Genomic DNA, 18,064 nt, shown 5'->3' on the forward strand with positions numbered 1-18,064 from the left:
CCTCCGAACTAAATTAACTGAGGCATTGATCATGTGGGTAGTCAGAGGCTTTTTTCCAGGGGTGAAATCGCTGCCACAAGAGCGCATGGGTTTAAGGCGGTTGGGAGCAGATACAGAGGAGATGTCGGGGTAAGTTTTTACGCAGAGAGTGGTGAGTGCATAGAATGGGCTGCCGGCAATGGTGGTGGAGGCAGATACAATAGGGTCTTTTAACAGACTTTTGGATAGGTACATGGAGCTTAGAAAAATAGAGGGCTATGGGTAACCCTAGTAATTTCTAAGGTAGGGACATGTTTGGCACAACTTTGTAGGCCGAAGGGCCTGTATTGTGCTGTAGGTTTTCTGTTTCTAACTATGGGATATGATGCACATATTAGGTTGGAGGTGCTTTCCAGCAATAATCACTTTGAATCAAAGCTCTTTTGTCCACTCTCCATTGTGTTCCACTATATCATTAAACTCCAAGGCTTCTATGTCCTATACTTCCTTGTCAGTGCAAATGCTGAATCTTAACTAACCATTTAATGATCTGTTTAAAATTCAACTCTGTAACAAGGATTTAATAAAGATCAATACTGAAGTGAAAAAGAAAACCAGTTTCTATTTAAATGCCCTAAGCAATGAAGCTGAAATATGTACCATGGTATTAAACCATAAAAATTTATGGACTACTGCTGCCTCTAAATTTCCATGAGCATTGGAATATTAACTGTCTTCACCCCACTCAATGTTTGCAGGGCCAGAACTTTAAAATTCAACATTGAACATTCCAGAGTATTAAATTCAGTTTCCTGTCAGCAAGAATGAAAAGAAACAAATGAAATCCATTTTCTCATTAAGGCACAGACCAGAGATTGCCGTAATACTTAACTACTTTGGGTAACTTCAGGCAAAACTTAACTGCAAACACCTATTCCAATTGAAAGCAGCCTGCTTGCCTTAGCTGAATGGGAGGCTGATGTCTGAAATGTGCAGACCTTACTACCATCTCTCAGTAAAAATTACCTTTTGGAAAATTAGCAAAGTACACCTATAGTTGGTTGAAAACTGAAATAATGAGCTTGTGTCCTGAGACAGTCATATTGAAAAAAATGGAAAAAGTACAATGGACATAGTAACTGACTTCTTGATTGAAAGAGAAATTTAAAGCAATGCAGATTTGAATCAAAATGTCAAAATTCTTGGCATAAGCATAATAGCTTCAGTATGCAAGTTTAATTCAAGCTGTTTTCATTAAGTGACCGGAAATCGTTAATAGATAAAGCATTGGAATCCATTGCACAAAGTAACTGACAGAGAATCCAACAAGGTACCTTCTTTCCTACATTTTAGTTCAAAGGTTGGGAATATTTCAAGTTGAAGAATTAGTTTTTTCCAACTAAAGGCTTAAACAAAAGATCTCCTAATTTTATTGAATAATTCTATTTCGTTTGGGGGTGTTGGTTGTACTTTGCTCAATAACCCACTGTTGTAACACCCCTAGTCCATCTAAAGAGTCTGCAGAGGTTTATAGACTCAGCAGGCTCCATCATGGACACAATCCTCCCACCACCAAGGCCATGCTTTGTAAGGCATGTACCTTTATTAAGCACCCTCACCATTCCCATACCCTCTTCTTATTACTCCCTTCAGTGAGGTGGTACAAGAGCCTGAAGACACACACTCAACACTTTAGGAGTAGCTTCTTCCCGTGTCATCAAATTTCTAAATGGTGCACAAACTTGTGAAAACTACTTCATTATTCCTCTTTTGCACTATTTATTGATATTTTATTGCAACACAGTATTTTTTTATCTCTTGCATTGTACTGCTGCCACAAAACAACACATTTCATATGTCAATGATAATAAACCTGATTTTGACCAATCACTGATCAGGCAGGAGTTCAAAGGAAAGAATCTACAAATGGTCTTAGCTGCTGTACAATTCACAATAAAGGCCAATAAAAATAAGATCTCTGAAGCTAAAAGTGAATTAAGCTGCTGGAAGAAATCAGCAGGTAGGGTAAAATAGAAAACCATCTATCCTGCTTGGGTAGTTTATCACACAGGGGTGTAAATGGTCAATTTTCCAATTTCAGTTAACCCACAAACTCACCTAGTTTTTCTTCACCCTTGGTTCATTACTTCCATCCCATCCCCTCTGCTCTCCCTATCTGGTTCCACCTATCACCTACCAACCTCTTTCTCACTCCTCTTTGCTCACCTGGCTCCACCTATTTATAATTTCTCCGCACCAGTCTGGGTCCATCTATCACCTATCAACCCACATTTCTGCCCACCCTTCTTCCCCACCTGGTTCCTTCTACCCACCTGTTTGGTTCCAACCATTGCCAACTGGCATCTGTCTCATCTCTTCCCCCACCAGTTTTCATCAATGCATCATCCCCTCCTCATTTGGTTCCACCTATCACCTACCAGCCTCTTTGTGCCTCCCCCTCTCTATTGTCCCTTCCACCACCACCACATACTGGTAATCTTTTCCCTATCCTCTTTCAGTCCTACTATGGAACCTCAACCCAATGTAGACTTACCTTTTGGCTCCACAGATGCTGCTTAAGCTGTTGACTTCTTCCAGTATTCTGTTTTTGTTATATTAGATTTCTGCAGCTGATAAAGCCTCATTAAATCAGTGATTTAAGCATGCTGCAATTCTGGCTTATCTCTTTGAGGGTAAGTCATCCACGCTGAAGATCTGTTATGAAGTCATCTGTCTTGGATATGTATTCCTGTTATTCTGTTTCTTGCCGTAAGGTCAGGATATTGTGAAAGATACCTACTTTTCACGGATATCCTCAATTTAGCATTTTTGTCAATCAGATGCCATTATTAAACTAACAAGTGTGGATAACTAGTTGTCCTGTATCTAGTACAAGCATATGAAATTTAAATTTTGTTAAGAAACTTTATTTTTGCTATGAAAGAATCTTGCTTGTCAGTTTACAGTATTACATTACTGTACTAGGTCAGCATAGTGTGTTTTGTTATATGTAATTAAAATGATCGGTATTGTTAAGAAACACTTTTCAAAAACAAACGCTACTCTGCATTGAGGATGTTTTCAACAAAATGCTGTAAATAATCACCCTTATAAAACATTACTGATTGCCAACTATGAGTACCGGCAAAGACAGTGATATATTAAACAAAAGAAGCAAGCACAGTGTAATACCATAAACTTCTTAAATAATTTAATTGCAAAAGTGTTTTTTAAAAATATTTCTACAAATGCAAGAATGCATCATTTTTCACCATTAAATACATCTCAATATTTTAAAAAGTTTGCAAAATACTATACAGGTATGTTTCCAAAGTGACTGGAAGACAGCCATTAGATCTTTCTACAAAAGATTAGCCACCGTAAGGCTATTAGAGAAGCAGTAAGGGGAATGATTACTCAGGAAGAAATGGTGGGCAATGGTTATTAAATCTTGCACCAAATTCACAGCAACAATAACTGAATGTTTTACCTTGATCACAGATGTCCCATAGACACTGTGAACTACTACAAATAACCTATCGCAACAATTTATTTTTACAACATTGTGTTATTTTACAGTACAAATTGGGATTAAGGGTCTACTTTTAGGATTTAGAATTGCAGAATACTCAATTTTAACTTGCATTCTGCACATTTTTGCCTTGTCTATATACAATAAAGGCATATTCCATCTAGAGTGGCAAAATATACAGTCTGTATTTACTGTCTGAAGCCCACGCATTAACAAGGAAAATATCTGATAGTATGTACAAATGTACAGTTTCCTCTGCCACATTTTCTAAGTAAGAGAAGTTCAGCAGAAGAACTAAGGATGATTTACTGCAATATTAACTAAATTAAAAATGCTTATTGCCTTTCCATATTTTTGTTTCACTATTACAGACTTCTCACTCGTTTGTTTACAAAGATTCTATCTGACTTTAGAAAAAATAAAATTTCCCGTCTTTTGGCAATGACAACAAAATTTAACAGCACTTGATTAAACAGATGGCCACGAAGTTTTACAGTCATGTATAGCCTCTCACTTTTCCTGACAGCTCTCACGGTTAAAGGTTCTAAATCATTTTGGCTGCTTAGTGTCTGCTTGCACAGTTCGAAAAGATCTGTTCCACTCTTGTCTCACAGGTGACGACTTCATAAACTCAGATGGAAGTCAAGGAAATCCCAATAATACACTCCAGAAGAAAGACTCTACCCTACATTACAGCAGTTCTGAATCAATCACGTTCGCTTCATTGTTGAGGTTCTTTTTATCCATCTTCGCCCAGGCATTTTTGACTGACCTTTGTAAGAACTGTTTCTTGGCATCGTATATCCTTCACTTGTCACTGCACAGGCAGACCCAATACGTCCAGCATTCTGTTTATTTAGAGTAACCATAAATTATAAGAACACCTGGGAAAACCAAGTGAAATCTTATATGCATAATAGCTGGGCATGAGTACTTTCATTTCCTCTCAAGGTATAATTATCTTGATGCCAGTATTCAATGTTCAAGTGCCACACAAGTTGTGAAGGAAGGTAATTTTGGACCAAAGGGTGCAAGCACACCTTGAAGGCATTCATAGCTATTCCAATCTGGCTTTATTGCAAATTGAGAACTGGGGATTAGCTCAAGATTCAGCTATAAGGTTGCCACGCTATGTACAGCAATTTCTTTATTATTTTCTCACAGGTGGTATTTTGAAGGATGAGCTGAACATCAAATCTGTGATCCATTTAAATAAGATATCTTCAATATGAAGATTTAATAGGTACTAGCTTCTTGGCAGAACCTGCGTCCCTTGGCAATGTGCAACAGTCTTTGATAATGCCACAAGTTTGATGCAATAGGAGTAAAATTCCATGAAACAAACCAACTGCCCCAAAAAAAAAACTATTTCAGACTGCATTCCTTTTTGGAGCCCTTTCAGACATTTTTCAATTCATGCTACAATTATCCTTGAACTGAGGGTTGACTTGAAACAATAGTTTTAGGTGCTCCACACAGGAATAACTGGAAACCAGGCACTGCACGCAATTATTCTATTTGACTTCAAACTTAATCATTTCCAGAGTTCCTTGCTGTCAGACCTGCACTGGAAGCGTCTGGTTCATCTGTAATCTCATGTCTTGAATGCTGCCGAGAATCTTCTTCTGGTGCCCGGCCAGTGTGACTCCTATCCTCAGCAAGTCCCTGCAATAGAATGCACATTAGTTACATTTTCTTTGGCAAGATACTTTGGCTCTGATTCAATAAAAGAAACAAAGAATGTTTAATAATTCTATGCTGATGTCCTCAAAATGTTCTACTTTTTGACTCCAAAGCCATTCGTAAAATACAGTTTTCAAAATTTATGTGGAATGTAAAAGCAACATTTCACAAATGTCCTTCCTGCATGAAATTACTGACTTTGGTTTACTAACTACATTTGTTTTGTGCCACGTAGCTCCATTATCCAAAATTACTGTCTTTGAACATAAATTGGTGACTCTTGCATTATTTGTTTAATGAAAAGAACATGGCTAAGATTGCACTATGAAGCCTTTAAATACATTGGATTCAACTGATTTAACATCTCTTAAGAATTCTGGGAGATATGTTTATTTTGGAAAAGGCACTGAGCTACTCTCTCACTATTTCTCAATACTGATTGCCCTTTTATTGACATTGTATGTTTAATTCCTACTCTACAGAGTTAAGTTTGAATCGTGAGTGAGGTGTGTGTGTAGAAAAGTACTGATCATTATTTAGCACCTTCAAAATCAGGTATAAAGCCAGAGGCTTCATGTGCTAGGGTCAGTCTACGTTTTAGGATAAAGGCATATCCTGACTGAAACAGCTTCTCCACTTGTACTGATCTTGGCACAGCCTCAGTTCATAACAAAATTTATGAACTGGCTGGTGAAAGTGAGGAGGGTAATACTTACTCTGCTGTCATCTGAGCAACCAAGTCGAAAGAGGTGAACCCAGCATTAATAAAATTCTCCTTGTACCGACCCATTTTAATTGCATCTAGCCAGTCTCCCACTGTGGTGAATGTGGTGTAGTCAGGAACAGTACGATCCAAAAGAGGCTGAGAAGGGCTGTGGAGAAGATAAGACAAAATCAGTCCACATCTTAAGCCCTGCATACATCAGTATCCAGAGTGAGTCTGGAACAAGTCACTTCAGGTACTGAGGATGATAAGGATCACAGAAGTCCCATTTCAACTATGTACTTAAAGCAGTTCAGGTCTGATCCTTGATAGCTGACTGTGCATATCTGTACTGCTTTAAGATGTGATGCTGATGAAAGGGTGACAACAACTGCCACTGATGATTCCGGTCTGCCTTCCACATTTCACAGTAACTATGAGGTACATGTGCCAAAGCTTTAGTGTTTAAGGTCCTCACTCTGAATCAGTGAACACAATACTTTGTTTTTCTTGACCAAAAAGATTATTTATGTTGCTCATCTTTGTCAACTATCATGCCTGCCTAGACTTCTCCCACTTGGATGTTCTAATTGCACAACCCTCTATCCCTACTCATTCAAATAACTGTTCAGATTCCTCTTACAAGTTGTTACTGTTCCTGCCTCCACCATCTCTGGCAGCTCATTCCAGATACCACTTACTCCAAGTATGCCTCTCAGATCTCTTTAAAACCTCATCGTTCTCATTCTGACATTCCTATCTGAGAAAATCAATACTAAGTAACCCTCTCATAATGGTTATGTCAACCCTCAACATGCTTTGTCCTGGAGAAAGTGGACCAAGCCCCTGAGTCACAGAGTTATAAAGCGTGGAAAGAGGATCTGTGGCTCATCTAATCCATGTTGAACAAGCTGCCTACCTCAGCTAAACCCATTTGTCACAGCTTTCTCAACCTTTCCTATCCATGTACCTTCCTAAATGTTTCTTAAACATAGAAATACTCTCACTCCTGATAACCCAAGCCCTCTACTCTTTGTGAATCTCTTCCGAGCCTCTTCAGCTTAATTACATCCTTCCTAGTGCGGTCACAATATCCGCACACAAGACACCAAGTCCTGCTTAACTAACATTTTGTAAAACAATAAAATGACATCCCAAATCCTCTCCTCAATGTCTTGGCCAATGGCAGCAAGCATGCTATGCACCTCACACTACCCTCATTACCTATATTCACATTTTCAGGAAATTATGTGCAGTACCCCAAGGCCCCTCAGTTCAACAGTATCCCCCAGGGCCCTGCTTATTTGCTGTGCACATCTTGATCCAGTTTAACTTCCTAAAATGCATCAATCTGCACCTGACTGAGTTAAATTCCATCAGCCATTCTCTTGACCACTTTTCAAGTTGATCTATATCCTGTTACAACCTTCTTCACTGTCCACTACATCATCAATTTTAGTCTCATCATGCTATGTACTCTTTCATCCAAATCACTAATAAATATGACAAACAACCTGGGGCACACCAGTGATCACAGGCCTTAATCTGAAAAACAATCCTCCACTTACACCCTCTGCCTTCTATCACCCAAACCAATTTTGTATCCAATTTGCTAACTCTCATTGGTTATAAATTTCCAGACCAGCCGACCATGAGGGACCATGTCTAAGCCCTTAAGTCCATGAAGCCAACTCTCGAGATTTTGAAAACAAAGCTGCCACTATTTTACCTGTCAATATCTCACAGAATCATCTGTGTCAGACTGAGAACACCCCCCCACCCTGCACCTCCACCTCAGGAAAAAATCTTCCATCATCTCCAAGGCAAAAAATTTCCTCTCCCTAGGAACAGAGAGCAAGACAACATGTAGAACCCCAGGTGTGGTCTCACCAATGTCCACAGCTATAATAAGATCTCCAACTCTTCTCCAGGTCTCTTGCGACAAAGGCCAACATCCCATTTGATTTCACGTGTTTGCCATACCTACGTGTTTAATCATGTACCAGGATTCCCAAACCTTCAGTGAACTAACATCTATTAGCATCTTTTTATTCTTCTTAGCTTTGTGAATGATCTCAAATTTCCTCGCGTTTCACATTGTCATTGTTGCATCCTGCACTTAACCTTTCCATGTTCCTTTTGGATTCTTTGCATCTTCCTCACACCTCACTTTTCCAAATATATTTGTGATTAAATCAATGGAGGAGGAAAATGAGTATTTTATTTTTGTTCAAGACTGAAAGTACTTCAGTCCTGGCCATTTGGCAAGTGGAATTTTCCAGCTATGTATTTATGCTATAACATGTAAGGAAGGAGTAGTTTTTGCCTTGGCTGTGTGTGTACTCTTGTGCATAATTCTGGAACTGAGCCTGGGCTGGATTGACAATGTTACTCAATTCTACATAAATATTGGTTGCTGACATCTTGAACTCCTTAAAAGTATCTTCAAAGAGAATGATTGTTCGGTTTCACAACAGGAGAATTTGGTTTAATATTTTTATATTCTTTGACTGATCATCTTTAGATGGAACCAAAGTGATTTTTATTGGGATTACTTTATGTAAAACAATAAAATAATGGATGCTCTCCTGTATTAACACCATTAGGATATAAATTTCAGTAGCTAAAAAGAAAACATTAAAAATGTAGCTATAGCATTTATGCCGGTGGACATGAAACAGAACTGGGCTATAATGCTGATATTTATGATAAATACTGAAAAATGTAGAAGATACAATAATTAAAGTTTTTCAGTTGAATCATGTGAGAACAATTGGTGATGAGGACATCAGGAAAGAATTTGATGCATAATTTCATTGAACATTATATCGAGATTAGTTTACTTTGGACACATAAAATGTTTTATGAGTGAAAATTGCCAGAATATTCCAACCAAGGCATCCTTAGGAAAGATTCAAAGATACCATAATGACAAACAGACCACACAAGAAAACGATGAGAATTCTTGATGAAAAAAAATCGTGTCATGATTAGAAACTTTGCTCAATAAATCAACCTGCCATATAGGCCAATATTGAAATTGTTCTGTTAATTAACAATACTACTCATTATACACATGCACTAAAAAGCAAAAAAAAAACCCCTTTGGATATTTGGGAATGCAGGCCATATCACTACCAGATGAACACTTAGAGCCAGGAAAAGGATATGGAACAAATCAAAGATGGAGCAGATGTACTGTTACTTAAAAAATATATATGGAATTTGCGTCTCTGCACCTCCTCGCAGGGACTAAAAGCATTTTCTCATGAGCAATGTCTGTTCTACCTTTGTCAATTGAGGCCCTGTCTCTTCCAGACCAATCACCCTCCTAAGTTGCCATTTCATTTCTCCCTGTTAATTTTTTTACATTGAGGGAAGTATTGCTTCTCCGAAATGTTCCAAATCATTCCATAGCATATGTGAAAACTGACATGGTCAGTTAGAGCATGTGTTTCATTAAGTTCCACCTCCAGCAATATTTGTATCAAAATTAGATTTGTGGGAATCTAGCTTATGTCTTTTCTCCTTATGCATGATGGTAGAGGGAAAATAGCAGATACCTTTGATCTTCCAGCAAACAAGTACTAAACAGAAATTTAAAAAATCATCGGTTCCATTCTATCACTAATATTTCCATTATTTCTAAGAACACTGCAGTTTCATTGGCATTTTCCAATACTGCTCTCCAACTCTGCTACCCTTCCACCTTCACATCATTCCCTACTCCCGTCCACTGCAGAGGTAGTTAGTTTTCAAGTGTGAACCTAATATGATCTAGCAGGCAATTCAAGGATGGAGAATCACACCAAATCCACAATTCTCATACATCTGTGAACAGAAGCTCAGGTTTAGACCTGAGGACCCCTTGGAATTGAGACGCACCCAGTTTTGCTTGCATAGGAAAAATACTTCGTACTGACTCATATCCCAATAGCACTAAGCAAATCCTCTCATGGAAAAGGGTCTCAGCTTGAAATGTCAGCTGTTTTTTTTTTCCTTTCCGTAGATGCTCATCTGCTGAGTTCCTCAAGCACTTTCTAAGTATTTCTCTGTTGGTCAGAAATAGTGCTTGAGAAGCAAGCTGTGGAAAAAGATCTGACAAGTGTTAAGATTGTGGGTGACAGGGACATGACAGTTGGGCTTAGCTGTGATGGTGAACAAAGCTTGAGGGGAATCATACTTTAGTGTCTGAGTTGTCAGTAGTTCCTTTAATGTGGAACTCATGGTTGTCCCACACCAAACCCACAAAGAAATTGGCTAAACATCCTTGAAGACAGGACATTAAAATGGTGTTTGGTCCTTAATTACTCATGTAAAGGCCACGATATGAATTATTAGTTAAGTTACTTAAACCTTGCCCTCTAATTAAAAGAATTAAAACTCACCAACATTGAGAGCTGGAACATGCCAAACTCCTACCTACTAGGAAGGGCACAGGAATGGGTATGATGTTCCTATTTTCTGCCCAGATACCATATAGTCAACGTACACTTCTCAGAAAAGACTTACGAACATTTTCTACCCATCCATATTGGGACCTCAGTAATCTCAGGCACACAGAAAGAACATTACATGGCTGCACGTTTCACCTCCCAGACAAACACCATTGGCTCCAACTTCACTTTCACTAGCTGTGTCATCTACTTTCCTCCAATTCCAACTTTTTAAACCTAAATATCTCATGCATTAAGTTTTCCCAAGATGTACATTTTTAAAAAATTGCAATTATAATTAATGAAAGCAATACGTAGAGAAAAGTAAAATAATTAATTACACCAGGAAGAATAGAGAGATTTTATAAGCTATGTGGTGCAGTTTTATAGGAGGTGCAGGAAAACAGAGAATTGTACACTAAATATTTCATGATGGTGGAACAAACTGAACAGGCTACTAAAAAGACATACAAAACCTTTAGCTTCCATAAGTAAAAGAAAAGGAGTATGAAAGCATAAGACTTTCAAAAATTCCTGCTTAGGCACCCTACTGTGGTAAAAGTCCAGGCTTCATATTTTGTGATGCATACTAAGATCTTGGAATGCAAAGATTTCCTAGAACGGTATCAGAAATGATATTTCAGTTGTTTGATCAGACTTAGACTTCTTCACATTCAAGAGAATAAAGTTTCATTGGAGATTTGATCAAAATGCTCAAACTTATGTTCTTTTTTTGAAAGAAGAATGTTTCTGTTGGTAATTATCATCAGCAGAAATCACAGATTGAAAGAAATTGGTAAAAGAACTTGAGTCAACTTGAGGCCAAAAGAATTTCTCCATCAGTTGTTGTGGTTGGAAAGGGTGATGGGTGTGGATGTAATAATAAAGAAATTGGATGACAAGCTGAAGAAAAAGTGCAATGGGGAAAGAACAGTGAAGGAGACTGACATGAATAAGTCTATCCAAAGAGCTGATTCTGTAATAATAGGCCAATATAGACCTTCTGTACAATTTGGTTGTACAATCCTACATGATGAAGAAGAGCATTCCTCTGTTCCAAAACGGCATACTGCACAAACAAACCTCATCTTGCTTGTTTGCTAATCACATCTTCTGACAGTAAATCAAAAACAAGCTGCTGAAGGAACTCAGTGGGTCAGGTAGCATCTGAAGGCAAAGAAATAAACAATGTTTCGAGTTGGGACCCTACATCAGAACAGCGCTAGCAACCCTTGCATTTTGTGTCCAAGCTAAAGATTCTATAACCACGATTGGCCCATTAATGCTATTCATAGATGGACCAGATGCCAACTCTGTCTTCAAAGTTCCTCTTGTATCATTGTTGAACTTTCTTCTTCATTCTATGCATGGCAAAGTTATATTTTTAAAAATCTCATTATTTCAATGATCATGACATTTATTACATCAGATCATTTTGCAGTTATTTGAGTTTTGACATGTAAAATAAGCAGACGGTTTCAGTTGAAGGTTTCATCCCTATTAGTAAAACTTGAAGAAGACTTAATCTAATAATGGTTTCAAAATTATTTCTTTAAACATTTATTAATATGTACCAGTCAAACTTCCTGATAGTTCTTTGTTTATTCCCAGCAGCAATTTTTCAGGTGTGTGTCTCCACCGACCTAATCAGTGCACTTTGTTTGTATTCCTCTTTTTTACTTCAGTTGCGTTTCTTATCTGTCTTATCAACTGAGGGTCACTTGACCTTTTAACCTTTTGTTCAAAACAAAAAGGTCACATTATTATTGCTTCCTGTCTTTCACTCATCAGGAAGGAACTGGATGCATGGGCAGAAAGAAAAGCTCCAGTATCTCTCCATTTACTGAAGAGAACTCATTGTTTTTTGTGGTCCCACAGGTTGGCTTGCATGACGGACATTTATACCAAAGCCCATAAGATAACCAGGGTCATGACCTCTACAGACTCCCTGCTTGAACAGTAGGTGCCAATGATCAAGATATTGAAGTTCGTCACTTAACATGAAAGCACTTCTCTGTATGTTGGTGAATGAAATGCCTTTTGATTAAATTGTATTCCTTTCAATGCCATCTCCAAAATGATAAAACAATGATTATTTTATCAAATATAGGTGATTAAAAGCTGTGAAATTTGTCAATATCCAACGTTACATGATCTCATCTTCGAAACAGTATTTCTACCTTGCAATAAAACCTACCCTGGATTTGAAGCAGAGACGACCTTCAGGCTAGCTGCATTCCGAATGAGTTTATCCAGTGTGTTTACAATCTGGGTAAACTTTGGCCTGTTGTTGCGATCTTTCACCCAGCAGTCTAACATCAACTGATGAAGGGCAGTTGGACAGTCCATCGGAGGGGGCAAACGGTAGTCTTGTTCCACAGCATTGATAACCTGTAAGGGAATGCAGAGTATGCACAGTGTTAGCTGTCAGGGCTAGGAAAGGGAATGCACACGCACAAAATATCACCCTCCTTGTATCAGTGAACACGAGCAGCTTGCCACTTGGTCAATTCCAATGCTAGGGATGAATTTAGTACAAGTGCCCACCTAGATTTGCCTGGGCACACAGTTACTCATTGAGAGACTGAGAGATAAAATATATACTGGGTTTGTAATTTAGGGCCAGTGAGCTTTATCGACAATTTCACTTGGATTTGGATGTATTGTGCACATGGTAATCTGAATTTCTATTTAGATACCAACATTTACATTAATGCTAATACATAATGCACAGGGGGGTGGGGGCAGATTGGGACACCAACGCTCTTGAACAGAAAATCGTACAAATAATTATGGATACGGCCCAGTCCATCATGGGTAAAACCTCCCCTTCCAATGAGCACATCTAGATAGAGTGCCGCTGCAGGAAAGCAGCACCCATCATGAAGGATCCCCGCCACCCAGCTCATGCTCTCTTCTCACTGCTGCCATCAGGAAGACAGTACAGGAGACTCATGACACAATACTAGGTTCAGGAAGAGTTATTACCCATCAACCATCAGGCTCTTGAAGCAGTGGGATACCTTCATTTAACTTCACTTGCCCCATCACTGAACTGTTCCCACAACCTATGGACTCACTTTCAAGGACTCTTCAGCTCATGTTCTCAATATTTATTGCTTATTTATATATTCTTATTTTTATTACTATTTTCTCTTTTGTTTTTGCGTAGTTTGTTGTCTTTTGCACATTGGTTATGTGTCCACCCTGTTGGTGTGGCGTTTCACTGATTTTATTTTGGTTCTTGAATTTATTGAGTACGTCTGCAAGAAAATGAATCTCGAGGTTGTACATAATGACATGCATGTACTTTGATAATAAATTTACTTTAAACTTTGAATCCGAACACAACAATTGCCCAAGCCAGTCCAAATCTGAGATAGCAGACTGTACTCAAAATAATCCAGTATCAATGCAGGAAAAGGTAAACAATAACACACTCAGCAAGTCAGGTAGCATTTATCGGAAGAAAAACAGAACAAATGAAGGATCTCCAACCTGAAACATTATCTGTTTCTCTTAACTTGATGAACATTTCCAGCATTTTCTGTTATATTTCCAATTTACAGCAACCACAGTCTCTAAAAAATATACCTATAGTAACGTTTGCTTAATATTATGAGTGAATTCATCACAGAAAAGAAGTGTGCCTGCTGTCAGTTCAAATACTTACATCTTGGTTTGACATATCCCAGTAGGGTCTCTCCCCATATGACATTACTTCCCACATAACAATTCCATAACTCCACACATCACTGGCTGAGGTGAATTTGCGATAGGCTATTGCTTCAGGGGCTGTCCATCTGATAGGGATTTTTCCACCCTGGTAAGAGTAAGGAGTCCTGTTTAGCCTACTTGCACTTGTAACATTTTCATATCAAGCTCAAATCAACATTAAATACTGTAAGTGGGCACTCAAGGTGAGCAGCAAGCAATTTTCAGCAGAATCCTCCACATAAATGCCATGTATCAGAAAATGTCATGGTTTAGTACGATTCCATTCGCAAAGAAAAATTGAGACAGTTCTAAGTCAATAGCTGCAAACATGAGATTATCAGAGGATGTGTATTTTGGCTATCACCATGATAAATATTCAATTCTCAGTCAGGCTTTTAAATGGATCCCCAGCAAGCACAGCCACAAAGTTATTTAAATATGTCTGACATTTTCACCTAACAATGTATGAAATGTACTGTTCACTCCTGCTGCTGCAGCTCCTAGAACAGTTTGAAAGAACACAGGGGCACGGCTGTTCCTGCATGTCCTGGAGGACATTATCCTCAAAATCTTCCCAGGCTGTCCTCAGGTCTTCCCACTCACCCTAGTTAAATCTGCTCCATTCAGAACAAGCCTGTACATCGCCTGGCTGGCAAAAGTTGTGTTGAAAAATCCATCTCATGCAGGGAAGGAATGGTTGCTATTGCTTCTCACTCCAATCAAAATGCACTTCTAATCGCATGGGTCAGAAAAAGAATGGCCCAAATTTCTCACCCATAGAAACACAAGAATCAACAACACACAGCAGCTTTATCAGTAGATTGGAATGCTTCTAACGTGTGCCAGAAATAAAAGAAAACAGCACTTGGGCTGAAAGTTAAAAGGACAGGATACAATAAATAGTTCTATCATTTGAATTTTCAGATTTTTTTAATGATTCACATCCACCCTAATTTACAACATAACTATATCTAATTTCACTGAAATTTCTCAAATGTTTTCATAAGTTGACAAGGAAATGCATGCAACTTAACCAGTCTGGCCCTCACCAGAGAGCTCGTGTAGGTTGGATCAGCTGCATCATCCTCCAGGAACCTTGACAAGCCAAAATCAGACACTTTACACACTAAGTTACTGTTGACGAGAATGTTCCGGGCTGCCAGATCTCTGTGCACATAGTTCATTTCTGACAAATACTTCATCCCAGCTGCAATCCCTCTCAACATGCCAACCAGCTGGATTACTGTGAACTGTCCATCATTCATCTGCAAAGCAAGCAAAACAACAACTGAGGTCAAAAATTCAACAAATAAAACATATTACAGATTCTGTTTCCATGAAACCAGCAAAAAAAAAGCGCTCAGGTTTCTGGGGACATTCCTGAGGTAACCTTATGAAACAAAAAAATTGAAATCCTCGAAGCAGGTGACCATGCAGAGCACACCTGCAGAGTCTCACACAAAGAAATGTGACAAGCATGATACATTAAACCCCAACAGGACATTCCGCTTCAGTTTTGCTTATCTACGAAATTCCATTATTATTATATATTGCTGTGTCATATTTAGTCTAAGCTTAGAAAGAAGTTGGTAAAAAAAACTTAGTAATCCAAGCAGCATACATGGAGAGAGAAACAGGGCAACAGCCTTTCATCGGAGCTATTTTATGGGAGCCAATGTTCAACAGTGCATTGTGTATTGTCATGTACTTGTGTTTATTAGGTGCCTTGGCCAGTTGTGTTCAACCACTGCAAGGAAACAGAAAGCATAAGCTACCTACCCTGAGGAAGGAGTCTAAGGCACCGTTCTCCATAAACTCAGTAACAATCATGACAGGGCGGCTTTTAGTGACCACGCCCTCCAAGTGGATGATATTTGGATGATCAAATTGTCCCATAATACTGGCTTCGCTGAGGAAATCTCTTCTTTGTCTTTCAGTGTACCCAGCTTTAAGCGTCTTTATTGCTACAAAGATTTCTCTACGACCTGGAAGTTTAAGGCGTCCTCTACATACTTCCCCAAATTCACCTGCATAAAAAAAGACAAATTAAATTTCAAAATAAGCACTAAAAAAAATTGATTAATGTAAATATATTTTAGTATAAGAGAATGTCAATGCCTTTTAGTCTACCTGCTCCAATCACTTCTTCAATTTTAACACAGGATACGTCGATTTCCTTTGCAAATTCTCTGACAGCTTCATTTGGATCTTCATAAGTGAAAGGATCAATATACACCTTCATTCCTGGCGTGACTGTGTATGTAAAATGGTAAACATCATTAAAAGGACAATATAATCATATTTTCTAGATTAATGATCAGCTCAGGTATGTTAATATTCCAGAAAGCAGACTTAGTTGTGTGTCGATATTAAACGTAAGTAAAGAAAGCTAATTTTGGAGACATATTTGGCCGATCAAACATTTGGGAATGATGGCCCCAACAGCTATTTTCAGACTAGAACAAGTTCATGCTGGTCCAATTATTATTCTCCACTGCTGCCATCACTGTCTCGAAAAACGACGTATAAAATTGTTGTTGTGGAAACAGGAGTAGAAGGTATAAACCGATGCTCCTTCTAACAAACCATACCCTATATTCAGCACCTAGAGAGGGCATGGTTATTAAGGTAAACACCCTGAATTGTAAAACATTGTCTATAGATTTACAACAGATGAGGCAAATTTATTGAAGTTAGTGCTGAATCCAAAGCCTTTTGATTAAGGCTCATTCTAAAGCCTTTTGATTAAATCTGCACAGCACTGATTTAGACTAATTTCTACCCGAATGTACTTCTCAGAGAAAGGAGGAACTTACTATGGCCAGTGCTATACTGCTGGAGCTTCTCCGTGTATTCAGACTCTGAGTTACCTCCACGCTTCCTTAATATGAAACAAGAAAAAGTTTAGGCTTTATTGTCATTCTCAAATATAAGATACACATAATGAGAGTTTATGTGCAAGATTTTCTACTAAATAAATTAAAATATTAACATTACCTGATACAAACAAAAGCAACAACCAACACAGCTACAATAAAAACCAGGCCTGCGGTAGCAGAACCTACAATCAAGGGGAGTTGTTCCTGTATGCTTTTAACATTCTCACCTAAATGGGAAAAAATGTAGGTTTTAGTTCAGAATCCAATGAATGGTTTCACAAACACAATGACCATAAAGGAAATGCAGAGCTTTTAACAACTTGTGTATTATTTTATTTCCACATTCAGCAAAGGAATCATCCTTCTTAACACCCACCCATCATTCTGCACAAGAATGTATTATGTTAATAAAATCATTTGACTGATAGTACCACTGAACAATAACTATGTAAAAATTTAAGAGACTTTGATTATGCTTAATTATGTAAAACCAGTAACACACAGTTAATAATGTTAATAATTCATAGCAAATAATTTCATTTCACATCTGGATATAATTTTGTTGAGTACTGTTGGCCAAGCTCCAAATAAAATGGACATACTTTCCGAGAGCGTCTGGAAATCTACAGTTTCACTGTACTTCCCATATCCAGCCACGGTCCTGGCTCGCACCTGAACTCCATAAAAAGCTGTTGGTTTTAACCCATCAATGCGGATGGTATTTTTTTGACTTGTAATGGTTGATGCTGTTGACTCATCATGGTCCTGGAATGAAACAGATGTATTGAGGAATGTAAATGTCAGCTTGAAAACCCCAGAGATTTTCCATCCCGCAAAGCAATATCGACTTAATAAGGAAAAGTGAGTTTGTGATAAGAGATCATTATGGTGAAAACAAAATGTTAGCTGCGTTATTAAACAGGCAATGCAAAATGTTTGGGTATTATTCTACACCTAACCTTTGAAAGTTTGTTCATTTTCTTTTGAAGAGAAGTACAAAAATAAATTGCCTTCCAACAAATTTAAACAATTCTACAATCTGTTTTCACTCCACACCAGTCAACTAGACTGCACTCAATTCATTTGGAAGAATTATTGGCAAGACAATACTTCAGCGGTCTGGGATTAGAAAAGC

At 38.2% G+C, this 18,064-nt stretch overlaps 1 protein-coding gene across 5 annotated transcripts in view; it reads right to left on the reverse strand.

The window, feature by feature from the left end:
• Window positions 1–3,009: 3,009 nt before the first annotated feature.
• Window positions 3,010–18,064, reverse strand: part of LOC140196317 (ephrin type-B receptor 3-like) — a 91,845-nt gene continuing 76,790 nt past the window's right edge. Inside the window, exons 7-16 of one of the 5 annotated variants that reach the window (XM_072255307.1) lie at window positions 17,532–17,694; window positions 17,048–17,156; window positions 16,867–16,931; window positions 16,169–16,303; window positions 15,830–16,077; window positions 15,085–15,315; window positions 14,007–14,156; window positions 12,531–12,724; window positions 5,911–6,066; window positions 3,010–5,176 (exon numbers count right to left, since the gene is read on the reverse strand). In XM_072255307.1, coding sequence (XP_072111408.1) covers window positions 5,068–5,176; window positions 5,911–6,066; window positions 12,531–12,724; window positions 14,007–14,156; window positions 15,085–15,315; window positions 15,830–16,077; window positions 16,169–16,303; window positions 16,867–16,931; window positions 17,048–17,156; window positions 17,532–17,694 — 1,560 coding nt within the window. In that variant the 3' untranslated portion in view covers window positions 3,010–5,067. The remainder of the gene's footprint in view (window positions 5,177–5,910; window positions 6,067–12,530; window positions 12,725–14,006; window positions 14,157–15,084; window positions 15,316–15,829; window positions 16,078–16,168; window positions 16,304–16,866; window positions 16,932–17,047; window positions 17,157–17,531; window positions 17,695–18,064) is intronic. The other 4 variants (XM_072255309.1, XM_072255308.1, XM_072255310.1 and 1 more) reach the window with 4 other exon arrangements.

This window comes from Mobula birostris, chromosome 4 (assembly GCF_030028105.1).
Source record: "Mobula birostris isolate sMobBir1 chromosome 4, sMobBir1.hap1, whole genome shotgun sequence".
NCBI classification, from domain to species: Eukaryota; Metazoa; Chordata; class Chondrichthyes; order Myliobatiformes; family Myliobatidae; genus Mobula; species Mobula birostris.